General features: G+C 42.9%; 1 protein-coding gene across 1 annotated transcript in view; it reads right to left on the reverse strand.

The window, feature by feature from the left end:
* Positions 1 to 16314: 16314 nt before the first annotated feature.
* LOC138667083 (zinc finger protein 391-like) overlaps positions 16315 to 19195 on the reverse strand; it is a 133074-nt gene continuing 130193 nt past the window's right edge. The window contains exon 6 of the mRNA XM_069755371.1: positions 16315 to 17826. Coding sequence (XP_069611472.1) covers positions 16832 to 17826 — 995 coding nt within the window. The 3' untranslated portion in view covers positions 16315 to 16831. The remainder of the gene's footprint in view (positions 17827 to 19195) is intronic.

Here is a 19195-nt window from a genome sequence, read left to right on the forward strand (position 1 = left end):
GACCCTCCAGGGAACTTATCTAGATGTGTTGTGAGAACTTTGAACCCTCAAGTGTTTCACTACAGTTTATAACGCAGAGCCGTAAAAATACAAAATCTTTTTTTTCCCACAAAAATTATTTTTTAGCCCCCAGTTTTGTATTTTCCCAAGGGTAACAGGAGAAATTGGACCCCAACAGTTGTTGTCCTATTTGTCCTGAGTACGCTGATACCCCATATGTTGGGGTAAACCCCTGTTTGGGCACACGGGAGAGCTCGGAAGGGAAGAAGCACTGTTTTACTTTTTCAACGCAGAATTGGCTGGAATTGAGATCGGACGCCATGTCGCTTTTGGAGAGCCCCTGATGTGCCTAAACAGTGGAAACCCCCCAATTATAACTGAAACCCTAATCCAAACACTCCCCTAACCCTAATTCCAACGGTAACCCTAACCACACCTCTAACCCTGACACACCCCTAACTCTAATCCCAACCCTATTCCCAACTGTAAATGTAATCTAAACCCTAACTGTAACTTTAGCCCCAACCCAAACTGTAGCCCTAACCCTAACCCTAGCCCTAACCCTAGCCCTAGCCCTAACCCTAACCCTAACGGGAAAATGGAAATAAATACATTTTTTTAAATTTTTCCCTAACTAAGGGGGTGATGAAGGGGGGTTTGATTTACTTTTATAGCGGGTTTTTTAGCGGATTTTTATGATTGGCAGCCGTCACACACTGAAAGACGCTTTTTATTGCAAAAAATATTCTTTGCGTTACCACATTTTGAGAGCTATAATTTTTCCATATTTTGGTCCACAGAGTCATGTGAGGTCTTGTTTTTGCGGGACGAGTTGACGTTTTTATTGGTAACATTTTCGGGCACGTGACTTTTTTTATCGCTTTTTATTCCGATTTTTGTGAGGCAGAATGACCAAAAACCAGCTATTCATGAATTTCTTTTGGGGGAGGCGTTTATACCGTTCCGCGTTTGGTAAAATTGATAAAGCAGTTTTATTCTTCGGGTCAGTACGATTACAGCGACACCTCATTTATATCATTTTTTTATGTTTTGGCGCTTTTATACGATAAAAACTATTTTATAGAAAAAATAATTATTTTGGCATCGCTTTATTCTGAGAACTATAACTTTTTTATTTTTTTGCTGATGATGCTGTTTGGCGGCTCGTTTTTTGCGGGACAAGATGACGCTTTCAGCGATGCCATGGTTATTTATATCTGTCCTTTTGATCGCGTGTTATTCCACTTTTTGTTCGGCGGTATGATAATAAAGTGTTGTTTTTTGCCTCGTTTTTTTTTTTTTTTCTTACGGTGTTTACTGAAGGGGTTAACTAGTAGGCCAGTTTTATAGGTCGGGCCGTTACGGACGCGGCAATACTAAATATATGTACTTTTATTGTCTTTTTTATTTATTTAGATAAAGAAATGTATTTATGGGAATAATATTTTTTTTTTTTTCATTATTTAGGAATATTTTTTTTAATTTTTTTTTACACATTTGGAAAAATTTTTTTTTAACTTTTTTACTTTGTCCCAGGGGGGGACATCACAGATCGATGATCTGACAGTTTGCACAGCACTCTGTCAGATCACCGATCTGATAGCAGTGCAGGCTGCTTCACAGTGCCTGCTCTGAGCAGTCTCTGTGAAGCCACCTCCCTCCCTGCAGGACCCGGATCCGCGGCCATCTTGGATCCGGGTCTGGAGCAGGCAGGGAGGGAGGGTAGACACTCGCAGCAACGCGATCACATCGCGTTGCTGCGGGGGGCTCAGGGAAGCCCGCAGGGAGCCCCCTCCCTGCGCGATGCTTCCCTGCACCGCCGGCACATCGCAATCATCTTTGATCGTGGTGTGCCAGGGGTTAATGTGCCGGGGACGGTCCGTGACCACTCCTGGCACATAGTGCCAGATGTCAGCTGCGATAGGCAGCTGACACCCGGCCGCGATCGGCCGCGCTTCCCCCGTGAGCACCGCCGATCGCGCTGGACGTACTATCCTGTCCGTGGTCATAGGGGCCCACCCCACCTCGATGGGATAGTACGTCTGATGTCAGAAAGGGGTTAAAGCTCCCCCTATTTAACCCCTTTAGTAAACACCGTAAACGAAAAAAAAAGGCAGAAAACAACGCTTTGTCATACCGCCAAATAAAAAGTGCAATAAAACGCGAAAAAAAGACGGATATAAATAAAAATGGTGCCACTGAAAACATCATTTTGTCCCACAAAAAACCAAGCCCCCGTATGGGGTAGCTCCATCAGTGGAAAAATAAAAAAAAGTTATAGCTCTCAGAATAAAGTGATGCAAAAATAATTATTTTTTCTATAAAATGGTTTTCATTGTGTAAAAGGGCAAAACATAAAAAAAGACATAAATGAGGTATCTAGGATACAGCTGCGTTACCAATTTTACCACACGTGGAAAGGTATTTAAAAAAAATCCTGAATTACTATTTTTTTGTTTAGTCTGTCTCCGAAAAGTCAGAATAGAAGGCGATAAAAAATGTTATGTGCCGGAAAATGGTCCCAATAAAAATGTCAGCTCGTCCTGCAAAAAAACAAGACCTCACAGGACTTTGTTGGCAAAAATATGGAAAAATTATAGATGTCTAAATAAGGGGATGCATTTTTGCAATAAAAAGCGTCTTTTGGTGTGTGTGACAGCAGTAAATTCCAAAATAGTTATCACTTAAGGGCATACAATAAGTATATAAATCATAAATCTACCCTATTAAATCAGATTTTATTATACCTTTTAGAAACCAAACCGTGGTTAACATCAAAATCCAAAACACCGTGCAATACCAAACAAACAACCCTTGCACAATGACCTGTGATGCTACGTCATCTGGGGTCATTGTCCCAAGGCCCTCGCTGGGAACGGGAGTTGTCGGGAGCATCGTGAGGATTTTTATTATTTTTAACATTAGATCTTTTACTATTGATGCTGCATAGGCAGCATCAATTCAATAGTAAAAAGTTGTTTGACCAGTGTGACCAACCTGTCAATCAGTTTTCCAAGCGATGCTACAGATCACTTGGAAAACGCTAGTGTTTAGTGGGAATACACATGTGAATTCCGCATGCGTTTTACCCACGGCAGGGAGTTGCAGAATTGCCACGGAAATTTCCACGGTAATTCCGAATGTGCACATAGCCTAATGCTTGCAGCCTGGGGGCACTTAAGGGTTAACAATAGGAAGCCATTTTTTTTCTTTTCCCATCCACCCTGTCCTGTGCTTGTCTGCACCATTTCTCCAGTACTCACATGCATTTACTCCACATCTACCACTCACCTGACTGCTCCTCCCAGATCACTCACAGTCACACTTCACTAAACTGAATCTGATAAGCTCCAGGCACCAGCCAAGAAAAAAAAAAAGCTGGGCTCAATCACAGTGCAGAGCCGACGCCTTTCATTCACAGCAGGGGGCCGGCTGTTTGTATCGGCTTGTTCACAAACGATACATCACTAAAGAACTCCCAACCGTTCCGGATCCAGAGGGACAGTCCTGGTTTTGAGTCTGCCCCGCGGTCACGGCCATGATCTTACTTTTCCGGCACTGCACTGACCGTGATTCATTCACCAACTGGTTGCTAGGAAACATCGGGAAATTTTGGATGGCTGCTCTGTGCGCACAGGACCTGTGATGAGGTTACAGGAGGGGAGGAGTCAGGGGTCACATCATCAGGGGCTCCGTGTATGCAGGACTCTGCTGTGCTGGTTGTTATGGTGCTGGATGAGGGTAAGTTTATGTGTGAGGTCAGGAAGGGTTTGTGGATGTAGCAGAGCTGTGTATGTACAAGGTGTATGGAGAGGAGCCACGTGTGTATGAGGTGTATGGAGCGGAGCCATGTGTGTACGACGTGTACGGAGCGGAGCTGTGTGTGTACGAGGTGTACAGGGCGGAGCCGTGTGTACGAGGTGTATGGAGCAGAGCTGCATGTGTATGAGGTGTACGGCGCGGAGCCGCATGTGTACGAGGTGTACGGAGCGGATCTGTGTGTGTGTGTGTACGGAGCGGAGTCACGTGTGCTTAACTCCCAACCATCTCAGATCCAGTGGGACAATCCCAATTTAGAGACTTTGTCCCGCTTGGGATCCTCCTTTTCCCTCATGGCCTCATACCAAATGTACCTCTGCTTTAAATTGCTTGCGCGATCGCTAGCTGTGTCGGATCGGAGCAAATATTGCTCCTCGCTCTGACACTGACTGGCACAGGAGACACGGAGAGGTCTTTATCAGTAGCGCACCAGAGCTGCAGCGACGTGAGCAGTAAGCGGTATGGCTGGATGACATCATTCAGAGCCACGGGAGAGGAAGCTGCCGTCTGCTGCGAGGGAGCGCGGTGAGAGGTGGGTGAGTGTGTGGTTATGGAGAAGGCAATGATTGGGGTTGAAGAGAAGGCAATGATGGGGGTGTGAGGGCAATGATGGGGTGGGGTAACTATGTGTGGCCATTATACTGTACGCAACATCATGTGGTGCCATTATACTGTATGGAGCATCATGTGTGGCCATTATACTGTATGGAGCATCATGTGTGTCATTATAAAGTATGGAGCATCATGTGGGGCCATTATACTGTATGCAGCATCATGTGGGGCCATTATACAGTATGGAGCACTGTGTGGCCATTATACAGTATTGAGCATCATGTGGGTCATTATACAGTATTTAGCATCATGTGTGGCCATTATACTGTATGGAGCATCATGTGTGTCATTATAAAGTATGGAGCATCATGTGGGGCCATTATACTGTATGCAGCATCATGTGGGGCCATTATACAGTATGGAGCACTGTGTGGCCATTATACAGTATTGAGCATCATGTGAGGCCGTTCTACAGTATTGAGCATCATCTGGGGCCATTATACACTCAATGACAGAAGTTATGTCGCTTATCCATGTTATGTAAATAAAAACTTATAACCTGATGTTAACCCCTCTTTGACCTTAGATGTACTATCCCGTCGAGGTGCCCTGGGCCTATCTGACCCTCGACAGGCTAGTACGTCATAGCGATCGGCCGTGCTCACGGGGGGAGCGCGGCCGATCGCGGCCGGGTGTCAGCTGCCTATCGCAGCTGACATTCGGCACAATGTGCCAGGAGCGGTCACGGACCACCCCCGGCACATTAACCGCCGGCACACCGCGATCAAACATGATCGTGGTGTGCCGGCGGTACAGGGAAGCATCGCGCAGGGAGGGGGCTCCCTGCGGGCTTCCCTGAGACCCCCGCAGCAACGCGATGTGATCGCATTGCTGCGAGGGTCTCCCTACCTCCCTCCCTGCTCCAGGCCCGGATCAAAGATGGCCGCGGCATCCGGGTCCTGCAGGGAGGGAGGTGGCTTACCAAGTGCCTGCTCAGAGCAGGCGCTTGGTAAGTCTGCAGTGTTGTAAGTAAGATCGGTGATCTGACAGAGTGCTGTGCAAACTGTCAGATCATCGATCTGTGATGTCCTCCCCTGGGACAAAGTAAAAAAAGTAAAAAAATTTTTTTACAAATGTGTAAAAAAAATTCCTAAATAATAAAAAAAATAAGAAAATATTATTCCCATAAATACATTTCTTTATCTAAATAAAAAAAAAAAAAACAATAAAAGTACACATATTTAGTATCGCCGCGTCCGTAACGACCCCGCCTATAAAACTATATCACTAGTTAACCCATTCAGTGAACACCGTAAAAAAAAACAAAAAACGAGGCAAAAAACGCTTTATTCTCGTGCCGCCAAACAAAAAGTGGAATAACACGATCAAAAAGACAGATATAAATAACCATGGTACCGCTGAAAATGTCATCTTGTCTCGCAAAAAACGAGCCACCACACAGCATCATCAGCAAAAAAATTAAAAAGTTATAGTTCTCAGAATAAAGCGATGCAAAAATAATTATTTTTTCTGTAAAATAGTTTTTATCGTATAAAAGCGCCAAAACATAAAAAAAATATATAAATGAGGTATCGCTGTAATCGTACTGACCCGAAGAATAAAACTGCTTTATCCATTTTACCAAACGCGGAACGGTATAAACGCCTCCCCTAAAAGAAATTCATGAATAGCTGTTTCGGTCATTCTGCCTCACAAAAATCGGAATAAAAAGCGATCAAAAAATGTCATGTGCCCGAAAATGTGACCAATAAAAACAGCAACTCGTCCCGCAAAAAACAAGACCTCACATTAGTCTGTGGACTCAAATATGGAAAAATTATAGCTCTCAAAATGTGGTAATGCAAAAAATATTTTTTGCAATAAAAAAGCGTCTTTCAGTGTGTAACGGCTGCCAATCATAAAAATCCGCTAAAAAACCCGCTATAAAAGTAAATCCAACCCCCTTCATCACCCCCTTAGTTAGGGAAAAATAAAAAAATTTAAAAAATGTATTTATTTCCATTTTTCCATTAGGGTTAGGGCTAGGGTTAGGGTTAAGGCTACCGTTTGGGGATGGGGCTAAAGATAGGGTTAGAGTTGGGGCTAAAGTTAGGGTTAGGGTTTGGATTACATTTACGATTGGGAATAGGGTTGGGATTAGGGTTAGGGGTGTGTCTGGGTTAGGGGTGTGGTTAGGGTTACCGTTGGGATTAGGGTTAGGGGTGTGTTTGGATTAGCGTTTCAGTTATAATTGTGGGGCTTCCACTGTTTAGGCACATGAGGGGCTCTCCAAACGCAACATGGCATCCGATCTCAATTCCAGCCAATTCTGCGTTGAAAAAGTAAAACAGTGCTCCTTCCCTTCCGAGCTCTCCCGTGTGCCCAAACAGGGGTTTACCCCAACATATGGGGTATCAGCGTACTCAGGACAAATTGGACAACAACTTTTGGGGTCCAATTTCTCCTGTGACCCTTGGGAAAATACAAAACTGGGGGCTAAAAAATAATTTTTGTGGGAAAAAAAAGATTTTTTTATTTTCTCGGCTCTGCGTTATAAACTGTAGTGAGACACTTGGGGGTTCAAAGTTTTCACAACACATCTAGATAAGTTCCTTGGGGGGTCTAGTTTCCAATATGGGGTCACTTGTGGGGGGTTTCTACTGTTTAGGTACATTAGGGGCTCTGCAAACGCAATGTGACGCCTGCAGACCAATCCATCTAAGTCTGCATTCCAAATGATGCTCCTTCCCTTCCGAGCCCTCCCATGCGCCCATACGGTGGTTCCCCCCGACATATGGGGTATCAACGTACTCAGAACAAATTGGACAACAACTTTTGGGGTCCAATTTCTCCTGTTACCCTCGGGAAAATACAAAACTGGGGGCTAAAAAAATTTTGTGGGAAAATATTTTTGTTTTATTTTTACGGCTCTGCATTATAAACTTCTGTGAAGCCCTTGGTGGGTCAAAGTGCTCACCACACCTCTAGATAAGTTCCTTAGGGGCCTACTTTCCAAAATGGTGTCACTTGTGGGGGGTTTCAATGTTTAGGCACATCAGTGGCTCTCCAAATGCAACATGGCGTCCCATCTCAATTCCTGTCAATTTTGCATTGAAAAGTCAAACAGCGCTCCTTCCCTTCCGAGCTCTCCCATGCGCCCAAACAGTGGTTTACCCCCACATATGGGGTGTCAGCGTACTCAGGACAAATTGTACAACAACTTTTGGGGTCCAATTTCTTCTCTTACCCTTGGGAAAATAAAAAATTGGGGGCAAAAAGATGACTTTTGTGAAAAAATATTTTTTATTTTTACGGTTCTGCATTATCAACTTCTGTGAAGCACTTGGTGGGTCAAAGTGCTCACCACACCTCTAGATAAGTTCCTTAGGGGGTCTACTTTCCAAAATGGTGCCACTTGTGGGGGTTTCCACTGTTTATGCACATCAGGGGCTCTCCAAACGCAACATGGCGTCCCATCTCAATTCTTGTCAATTTTGCATTGAAAAGTCAAATTGCCCTCCTTCGCTTCCGAGCTCTGTCATGCACCCAAACAGTGGTTTACCCCCACATATGGGGTATCGGCGTACTCAGGAGAAATTGTACAACAACTTTTGGGGTCCATTTTCCTTGGTAAAATAAAACAAATTGGAGCTGAAGTAAATTTTTAGTGAAAAAAAGTTAAATGTTCATTTTTATTTAAACATTCCAAAAATTCATGTGAAACACCTGAAGGGTTAATAAACTTCTTGAATGTGGTTTTGAGCACCTTGAGGGGTGCAGTTTTTAGAATGGTGTCACACTTGGGTATTTTCTATCATATAGACCCCTCAAAATGACTTCAAATGAGATGTGGTCCCTAAAAAAAATTGTGTTGTAAAAATGAGAAATTGCTGGTCAACTTTTAACCCTTATAACTTTCTAACAAAAAAAAATTTTGGTTCCAAAATTGTGCTGATGTAAAGTAGACATGTGGGAAATGTTACTTATTAAGTATTTTGTGTGACATATCTCTGTGATTTAAATGCATAAAAATTCAAAGTTGGAAAATTGCAAAATTTTCAACATTTTTGCCAAATTTCCATTTTTTTCAATAAACGCAGGTAATATCAAAGACATTTTACCACTATTATGAAGTACAATATGTCATGAGAAAACAATGTCAGAATCACCAGGATCCCAGAATCACCAGGATCCGTTGAAGCGTTCCAGAGTTATAACCTCATAAAGGGACAGTGGTCAGAATTGTAAAAATTGGCCTGGTCATTGATGTGCAAACCACCCTTGGGGGTAAAGGGGTTAAATTCATCCATTGGTTGTATAAATTATTCTTTTGAAAGCTGAAACCCTCCGAAATGTGGTTTAGGTTAAGAAAATAAATTTACATCAATGCAGAAATATTGATCAGTTAACGAACACAGAATGGTCAGATTTTGGCAAGACAAAAGTTTTGTCTCCCACAGAAAGTAATGTGATATTCAAACAATTAATTAACCTAAAATACAAATATATGTTGCATAACATTGGTGAATGAAGTTGTGGTGCTATTAGAGTCATATTTAATATTTTATGTGAGCTTAAAGGACTGCATCCATGCTTACATGCCTCCCAGAGTTCATCTAGATTCTTTGGTTTTGTCTTCCAAGCTTCCTTTTTCATCCTACCCCAAACATGCTCAATGATGTTCATGTCTGGTGACTGGGCTGGTCAGTCCTTGAGCACCTTGATCTTTTTTGCCTGGAGGAACTATGTTGTAGAGATGGATGTATGAGATGGAGCACCTTCCTGCTGCAGAATTTGACCCCTTTTATGATTTGGAATATAAGAGGTAGCTAATACTTCTTGATATCTTAGGCTATTGATATTGCTTTCCACCTTGCAAATGTTGTGAACACCTCCATACTGAATGTAACCCCTGACCTTGATCTTTCCACCACCAAATGTAACTGTTTTCTGGGTGTATTTTGGATCCATACGGGCTCCAGTAGGTCTCCTGCAGTATTTGCGGCAGCTGTGGTGTAATTCTACTGAAGATTCATCAGAGAAATCCACAATCTGCCACTTTTCCAGCGTCCATCTGTTTAGGAGGTTGTGGAACTTTGCAAATGCCACACGGAGCATCATGTGTGGCCATTATACAGTATTGAGCATCATGTGGGGCCATTATACAGTACTGAGCATCATAATTGCCAGAGCTGTATATAAACAATTTTCAATATTTGGATTTTAATTACTATTTTTACATTACAGCCAGCATTACCCCCTATTGACAGCATTGAAAGGATCTGGATCCATATCCGGCAGGCATACCATCCCTTTCCACCGTCGGGAGTCAAGTCTTCAATTTATTGCCATTGAAAACTATGGACATTCATCACTCTTCTTGGTTCTCACCTTAGGAGGCACTTAAATCAAACTTCTTTCTAATGGATGGGTCTTATCGGACTGTTCTCTAATGGTGGGCAGTCACACCACTGGCCTATACAGGTCCTTCTCAAAAAATTAGCATATAGTGTTAAATTTCATTATTTACCATAATGTAATGATTACAATTAAACTTTCATATATTATAGATTCATTATCCACCAACTGAAATTTGTCAGGTCTTTTATTGTTTTAATACTGATGATTTTGGCATACAACTCCTGATAACCCAAAAAACCTGTCTCAATAAATTAGCATATCAAGAAAAGGTTCTCTAAACGACCTATTACCCTAATCTTCTGAATCAACTAATTAACTCTAAACACATGCAAAAGATACCTGAGGCTTTTATAAACTCCCTGCCTGGTTCATTACTCAAAACCCCCATCATGGGTAAGACTAGCGACCTGACAGATGTCAAGAAGGCCATCATTGACACCCTCAAGCAAGAGGGTAAGACCCAGAAAGAAATTTCTCAACAAATAGGCTGTTCCCAGAGTGCTGTATCAAGGCACCTCAATGGTAAGTCTGTTGGAAGGAAACAATGTGGCAGAAAACGCTGTACAACGAGAAGAGGAGACCGGACCCTGAGGAAGATTGTGGAGAAGTGGAAACATCCAGAGCCACCGTGCACAGGCGTGTGCAGGAAATGGGCTACAGGTGCCGCATTCCCCAGGTAAAGCCACTTTTGAACCATAAACAGCGGCAGAGGCGCCTGACCTGGGCTACAGAGAAGCAGCACTGGACTGTTGCTAAGTGGTCCCAAGTACTTTTTTCTGATGAAAGCAAATTTTGCATGTCATTCGGAAATCAAGGTGCCAGGGTCTGGAGGAAGACTGGGGAGAAGGAAATGCCAAAATGCCTGAAGTCCAGTGTCAAGTACCCACAGTCAGTGATGGTGTGGGGTGCCATGTCAGCTGCTGGTGTTGGTCCACTGTGTTTCATCAAGGGCAGGGTCAATGCAGCTAGCTATCAGGAGATTTTGGAGCACTTCATGCTTCCATCGGCTGGAATGCTTTATGGAGATGAAGATTTCATTTTTCAGCACGACCTGGCACCTGCTCACAGTGCCAAAACCACTGGTAAATGGTTTACTGACCATGGTATTACTGTGCTCAATTGGCCTGCCAACTCTCCTGACCTGAACCCCATAGAGAATCTGTGGGATATTGTGAAGAGAAAGTTGAGAGACGCAAGACCCAACACTCTGGATGAGCTTAAGGCCGCTATTGAAGCATCCTGGGCCTCCATAACATCTCAGCAGTGTCACAGGCTGATTGCCTCCATGCCACGCCGCATTGAAGCAGTCATTTCTGCCAAAGGATTCCCGACCAAGTATTGAGTGCATAACTGAACATTATTATTTGATGTTTTTTTTGTTTGTTATTAAAAAACACTTTTATTTGATTGGATGGGTTAAATATGCTAATTTATTGAGACAGGTTTTTTGGGTTATCAGGAGTTGTATGCCAAAATCATCAGTATTAAAACAATAAAAGACCTGACAAATTTCAGTTGGTGGATAATAAATCTATAATATATGAAAGTTTAATTGTAATCATTACATTATGGTAAATAATGAAATTTAACACTATATGCTAATTTTTTGAGAAGGACCTGTATTATGAACATCTATGCCCTTGGGATATTAAATTGTAGTTACACTTCACTATTTTTAGCATCACAAATTGATTGTATTTTCATCAATGAGTAATTCCAGCACCTCTGCCATCTTCGTTTCTCTCATTCTTTTTCCCATCGCTCCCACCCTACCCCTAGGTCCTAGGATTGTGCACTTCACACCAATTGTTACTTAGTTCGCAACAGTCCCAATCCCCATACAACACCACCTTTGTGAACACACTGTTGTTCTCTTTAATTATTTCTACCACAATTCACCCTGGTTGGGTTAGCCCACTACTACATACACATATAAATCCCATAGTAATCATATTCAGTTCATATCCGATAGCGGAGGTCCCTTTCACGGTCTCCCAATATCCACGTAACCCTTCTCCCCTCCCCTGTTCTCTTCCAGTGATTATCACACCTCCACTCCCTACCCATTAGGTCATCTTTATTACGTTTCTTTCCTTTTAAAGCTCTTGGAACACATTATCGATTTATTTATATATAAAACTCCTTTACCCACATATCAACCTTTATCTATTTTTTGGTTCCACACATTCCATTTTTTTTTTTTAACATGAAGCATTGCTCATCTATCTCATTTCTCCTCAACAAGTTAAGGGTCACCGCGCTTTTATTCACTATTGTTACTCACATTCCACCTTTATTGCAAGCCACTTTCACTGTTCAGACACATACACTGGTATTCATTCATTTACTCACGTCCTTTCTTTTGTCCCGATGGTATGCATGCGTGGCTTCCCCGATCTTGGGGACTTTCGGTAGTGATCACTCCTTTCCACGCGTGCGTGTCAACTAGCATCTCCAGGAAGTTCCTGTCATCCGATGAGGGCACCTGCACCATGCGCAGCTGACATCATGGACACATACTGGCTTCCACTGCACACTGATAGGAGGTAACAGAACATAAATATGCGGCTGCCGCTCACCTCAACGCGACCCCGTAAGAAGCTGGCGGTAAAACGCGCGTAGTGGTGAGGGGACGCTGTGGCGATTACTTCCCACTTGGAAACTACTGACTGTTTCCAAGGTAATTTTGGCACAGAACACTTTATGGACATTTAAGGCATTATTTATCCCTGACTTTTTACCTTATGTATTCTCTTTACCTGGTCTTATAATCTCAAACGAGCAGTAATAATCTGCATATATACCTCTACTCTGCACTTGCAGCATATTAGCACAAATTTTAGATATAATTAAGATTTATGAGTCTCCCCAATTACCATTATTCTCTCGTGACCTACTGCACCTACAGATCAAAGATCTGTAGGTATTTTTCTGCTTTATCCTTCTCTAGCCACTATAGCACACTGTATTCCATGGTTTATTTCTACTTACCGTATTTTCCGGCGTATAAGACGACTGGGCGCATAAGACGACCCCCCAACTTTTCCAGTTAAAATATAACATCTTCTTAAAAGGGGGGGGTCTTCTTATATGCCATGTGTCGTCTTATAGGGCCGGTGACTAATGTGCCTTTTTTTTTTTGGGGGGGGGAGGGAGGAGTGGTCCCGATGACGAAGGAAGGGGGCGTCTCACAGGAAAGTGTGAGTGGAGTATCCCCCTATTACCTCATTGTAGCAGCATGGGGTCTCTGTGCTGGGGAGCGGCGGTGGCTGCTCCTCTTTGTGCCGCATGGGTGCTGTGCTGTGGGGCGGCAGCGGCGTATCTTCATGCAGCGTCGGGGCTCCACCGGCATTTCCTCAATGCCCGGAGTCACCTGCAGCTCCATTGCTGCGATGCGGTGGCCTCCGGGAAAATGGCCGCTGGGGGCGGCGCATGCTCAGATTCAGATCTCATCCCGAGATCTCAGGAGACGAGATCTGAATCTAAGCATGTGCCGCCCCCAGCGGCCATTTTCCCGGAGGCCACCGCATCGCAGCAATGGAGCTACCGGTGCCTCTGGGCTTTGAGGAAATGCCGGCGGAGCCCCGACGCTGCATGAAGATACGCCGTTGCCGCCCCACAGCACCCACGACACGAAGATACGCCGCCCCACAGCACAGCACCCACACGGCACAAAGAGGAGCAGCTGCCGCCGCTCCCAGCACAGAGACCTCATGCTGCTACAATGAGGTAATAGGGGGATACTCCACTCACACTTTCCTGTGAGACGCCCCCTCCCTTCGTCATCGGGACCACTACACCCCACCCACCATATGCACCCGGCGTATAAGACGACCCCCGACTTTTAAGAAGATTTTCAGGGGTCAAATAGTCGTCTTATACGCCGAAAAATACGGTACTTTAAAACTGTAACTTAATTCTGGAATGGAGGTATATAAAAAAGCAGATATAACTGAAAAAAGTTTATTGATTTCTCCGCCTCAATATCCATCTTTTTGTCCAAAACAGCGTCACCTACATGATATTCTCTGCTTACATTTATGTTTTTATATCTTTGTATCAATAAAAATGGAATTTTTACATGATCTCTTCTCAAAACTGGACTCTTTGTTTGACTTGGTGGTTGCAGTTCATATTGTGTTGTACAGATCTATATCCAGCCCGTAGATTGTAACAGCTAATTTACATATTAAGAAAAACATGGACTTCTCTATAATATGACATTGGATTACAGATATCAAGGTGTAATTTTATTCAGCTTTCTATGACCTGCATGCCCATACAGACGGCTTAGGAGGGATGATTCTACTGACAGATTCCCTTCAAAAGAATTGAGAAGAATAGGAGTCTCTGGGGTAAAAAGTAAAACCTGGAAGTAAATTTACAGTTTGCATCTACCATTGTCATTTTCTTGCACATACTGATCAAAGCAAAACCAAACTGAAATGAAAAATGAAAACTGCTGCGGTGTATTTTGAAGCAGGTTCTGCATGCAATAAACCCCTGCTGGAGAAGGCAATGGCAAGTAGTAGGCCGGCGTCACACTTGCGAGTTTTACGGACGTAAGAGCACAGAAACTACGTCCGTAAAACTCGCAAAAAATACGGCACAATTATTCTCTATGCCCCTGCTCCTATCTGCCGTATTAAACTGATCCGTATTATACGGCTTTCTACGGCCGCAGAAAATCGCAGCATGCTGCGTTTGTCACCGTATTGCGCAAATAAAACGTCAATGAAAGTCTATGGAAGCCCCAAAAATACGGATTCCAGACGGACCAGCAGTGTGACTTGCGAGGAATACGCAGCGCTGTTAGAGAGAAAAGGCGGTAATTCAATTACCGGCTTTTGCTTTCTCCTTCCTAAACCCGACATGATATGAGACCTGGTTTACATACAGTAAACCATCTCATATCCCCATTTTTTTTGCATATTCCACACTACTAATGTTAGTAGTGTGTATGTGCAAAATTTGGCCGTTCTAGCTAGTAAAATAAGGGGTTAAATGGCGGAAAAAATTGGCGTGGGCTCCCGCACAATTTTCTCCGCCAGAGTAGTAAAGCCAGTGACTGAGGGCAGATATTAATAGCCTGGAGAGGGTCCACGGTTATTGCCCCCCCCCCTGGCTAAAAACATCTGCCCCCAGCCACCCCAGAAAAGGCACATCTGGAAGATGCGCCTATTCTGGCACTTGGCCACTCTCTTCCCATTCCCGTGTAGCGGTGGGATATGGGGTAATGAAGGGTTAATGCCACCTTGCTATTGTAAGGTGACATTAAGCCAAATTAATAATGGAGAGGCGTCAATTATGACACCTATCCATTATTAATCCAATACTAGTAAAGGGTTAAATAAAAAAACACACACACATTAAAAATTAATTTATTGAAAAAATCACAAAGGCTGTTGTATTAATTTATTCTACTCTCAATCCACTCACTGAAGACCCTCGCTCTGTAAATAAAAAAAAAATAATAAACCAACAATATACATACCTTCCGGGGATCTGTAAGGTCCAACGATGTAGATCCATCTGAAGGGGTTAAAATATTTTGCAGACACGAGCTCCGCTAATGCAGGTTGCTCATTTCTGCAAAACCCCGGCGAATGAAGCTAAATATAGATCAATGAGCTATATTTAGCTTCATTTGCGGTGAGGCGCCCTCTGCTGGCTTTTCCTAGATCGTGGGAACTTTCCTAGAAAGCTCCCTTGCTCGAGTTCATATGAGGACAGCCAGCAGAGGGCGCCTCACCGCAAATGAAGCATCCTGCATTAGCGGAGCTCGTGTCTGCAAAATATTTTAACCCCTTCAGATGGATCTACATCGTTGGACCTTACAGATCCTCGGAAGGTATGTATATTGTTGGTTTATTATTTTTTTTTATTTACAGAGCGAGGGTCTTCAGTGAGTGGATTGAGAGTAGAATAAATTAATACAACAGCCTTTGTGATTTTTTCAATGAATGAATTTTTAATAATGTGTGTGTTTTTTTATTTAACCCTTTACTAGTATAGGATTAATAATGGATAGGTGTCATAATTGACGCCTCTCCATTATTAATTTGGCTTAATGTCACCTTACAATAGCAAGGTGACATTAACCCTTCATTACCCCATATCCCACCGCTACACGGGAATGGGAAGAGAGTGGCCAAGTGCCAGAATAGGCGCATCTTCCAGATGTGCCTTTTCTGGGGTGGCTGGGGGCAGGTGTTTTTAGCCAGGAGGGGGCAATAACCATGGACCCTCTCCAGGCTATTAATATCTGCCCTCAGTCACTGGCTTTACTACTCTGGCGGAGAAAATTGTGCGGGAGCCCACGCCAATTTTTTCCGCCATTTAACCCTTTAATTTACTAGCTAGAACGGCCAAATTTTGCATAGACACACTACTGACATTAGTAGTGTGGAATATGCAAAAAAAATGGAGAGAAGACATGGTTTACTGTATGTAAACCAGGTCTCATATCATGTCGGGTTTAGGAAGGAGTAAGCAAAAGCCGGTAATTGAATTACCGGCTTTCTGCTATCTCGCGCTGTATGAAGCAATAATATATATACATATATGTGTCTACTGACATATATATATATATAGAGAGAGAGAGAGAGAGAGAGAGAGAGAGTATATATGTTGTTTTTTTTTTTATCACATGGATCCCTTGTATAGCGGTATGTCGGTTTTGCAAGCCTGCGCTAAAAACACGCATTACGGCTGCCATACGGATTACATACGGAGGATGCCATGCGCAAAAAACGGTGACACACCCTGCCTACGGAGGAGCTACGGACCACTATTTTCGGGACTTTTCAGCGTATTACGGCCGTAATATACGGACCGTATTTTCATACGCTGTGTGTGACGCCGGCCTTACAGCTAAGGGTTCTGTTCTACAGAATTCTGTAACATAACATTATTGCAAAGCCAATTATTGTGTAAGTAGGTCTCCTTCATACTGTTCAAATGTTATGTCCAAACAGAGTAAACAAAGTTAAGAGATTTCCATCCTTTCTTTTTCACATAGCTGGATCTTTCTCTACAATCAGAACAAATACGCAGAATTTTTAAGAATGTCATTTCTCATGTGATTTTTCCGATGTTTCAACAGTTCTGAGCTGCTGATGAAGGATTTTAAGCATTCCGAACAAGAATACGGCCTTTCACCGGTGTGGATTCTCTGATGGACCACAAGATAAGAATTACTAAAAAAACATTTCCCACACTCCAAGCAAGGATATGGTTTCTCCCCTGTATGGACCCTTTGATGAACAACAAGATTTGAGTTTCTAGCAAAACTTTTTCCACATTCTGAACAAGAAAATGGCTTTTCGCCTGTGTGAACCTTCTTATGGTTTGCGAGATTTGACATTCTGCTAAAACATTTACCACATTCAAGGCATGAGTATGGTTTCTCTCCTGTGTGCCACCTCTGGTGTGCAATGAGGTATGACTTTAGCTTAAAACGTTTTCCACACTCTAAACAGGAATATGGCTTTTCAGCTGTATTACGCTGCTGCTCATCCTTGAAGTCTGTGGATGGAGAAGGCACATACTCTGCAGAACTGGTGGTTAGGACAGCATCATTACCCAAGAAGGGCTTTTCTTCATAGGAGACAAATAGTTCTATATGAGCTGATGAATATTGTTGGAGATGATTTGTGGGTGTATATAGGTCAGTACAATCTCCCCCGTCCCATGGTTCCTCCTTAGTAAACCTAGATGGATCTTGAGTATAATCTCTTGAGTCCATTAAATTCTCTTCATTTAATAAGATTGGTTCTTTCTTAATAAGCGCAGATGGGAAGTGTGGAATATGATCTGTGTGTATATGGATGGTGGTATTGGGGAGATTGTCAGGTCCACATAACGCGGATCTCTCAGAAACCTTCTCCAGGCAGTTATTTTCCTTTGGTTTCTTTGATAACGCGTATTTGGCTGTCTGTATAAGCTTATCACTATTATGGTCATTAGTGATAGAATCTTTTGAAGAAATGGGAATGCAATTTGCTTCAGATATTTTTGTAGACTTCATGGGATCTGTGGAGAAAAACAGACACTTGGTTAGAAGATGCAACTTTGCATTATTTTTCATAAAAATTGATCAGACAGCCAAGTATAATAGTTTCTAACACATAATAAGACAATTCCATAAAAGAAATCCATCACCAAGATTTTGCTACCCCATCTGCGACCAACATGATGTATGTTTAGGGACCCTGATTTCAGTGATGTATCACTTAATTGCACTGCATATTGTAGTTTTGAGAAAATCATTATTTTATCTATGCCAGATCTTCCAGATCTCTGAATGCTTAGCTCTGTATAACCCCAAATGCCCCACGGATTGACAGCTTTCTGTGTACACTGTGAACAGGCAGAAAACTGCCAATCGGTGGTGGGAGCGAGGTGATACAGAGCTCATGAATATGGAGGACTACACAGCAGCAGGTTTCTATACTTGCGATAATCTACTGCTGATAAAACAGTGATTTTATCACAACTACAGCAAGGAGCTCAGTGAGTGACACATCGCTGGAATCAGGAGGGTCTCTACATTAGGCGGATCCCAGATTAAATGACAAAGCCATACCGTATTTTTAGGACTATAAGACACATTTTTTCTCCAAAAAAATTGGGAGAAAAATGGGGGGTGCGTCTTATAGTTCTAATGCAGGCTTACCTGGGGGTTGCGGCATAGGTGTGGGAATGCTGCGGCGGTGCGGAGTGCACCTGAGCAGGTGCACTCCGCACCACTCACCGCTGCAGCATCGCCACACCTCTGCCATAACCCCCTGGTAAGCCTGCGTTCGCATTATAAGATGCACCCCTCATTTTCCCCCCACATTTTGGGGGGAAAAAAGTGTGGCTTATAGTCCGAAAAATACAGTAAGTGCTCAGCGTAGTGCACAGGATAAATGTAATCCAAAATGTTATGTAAAATGTTCCCAACAAAAGCTTCAACTCAATCCATAAAAAAATGCCCCCACTCAGCTCCGTTATCTGTTAACGGAAATATAGGGGGCTTCCACGTTACTGCTAGTACAAAGTACAAGTGCCCCCCCCCCCCCAAAAAAAAAAAAAAAAAAAGAAATTCAGAGCGTCCACATCTTTGGTATGTCTGTAAGGATGACAGCCTGCCTAATTTATGGGTGCCTGTCTCCAGAAGCATGAGCTGGGCACTACAATATATTGGAGACTACAACTTACTGGGCGCTACAATACAGGAAAGATATATACAGCTCTGGCAACATTTTCAGGTTTCTCTGACTTTTCTCTTTATAGGTATATTTTTTGAGTAAAATGTACATTGTTGTTTTATTCTATGAACTACTGACAACAGGTCTCCGAAATTTAAAGCTAAAAATGTTGTATTTATTTGCAGCAAATGAGAACTCGACAAAATAAT

This window comes from Ranitomeya imitator, chromosome 2 (genome assembly GCF_032444005.1).
Source record: "Ranitomeya imitator isolate aRanImi1 chromosome 2, aRanImi1.pri, whole genome shotgun sequence".
In the NCBI taxonomy this organism is placed as follows: Eukaryota; Metazoa; Chordata; class Amphibia; order Anura; family Dendrobatidae; genus Ranitomeya; species Ranitomeya imitator.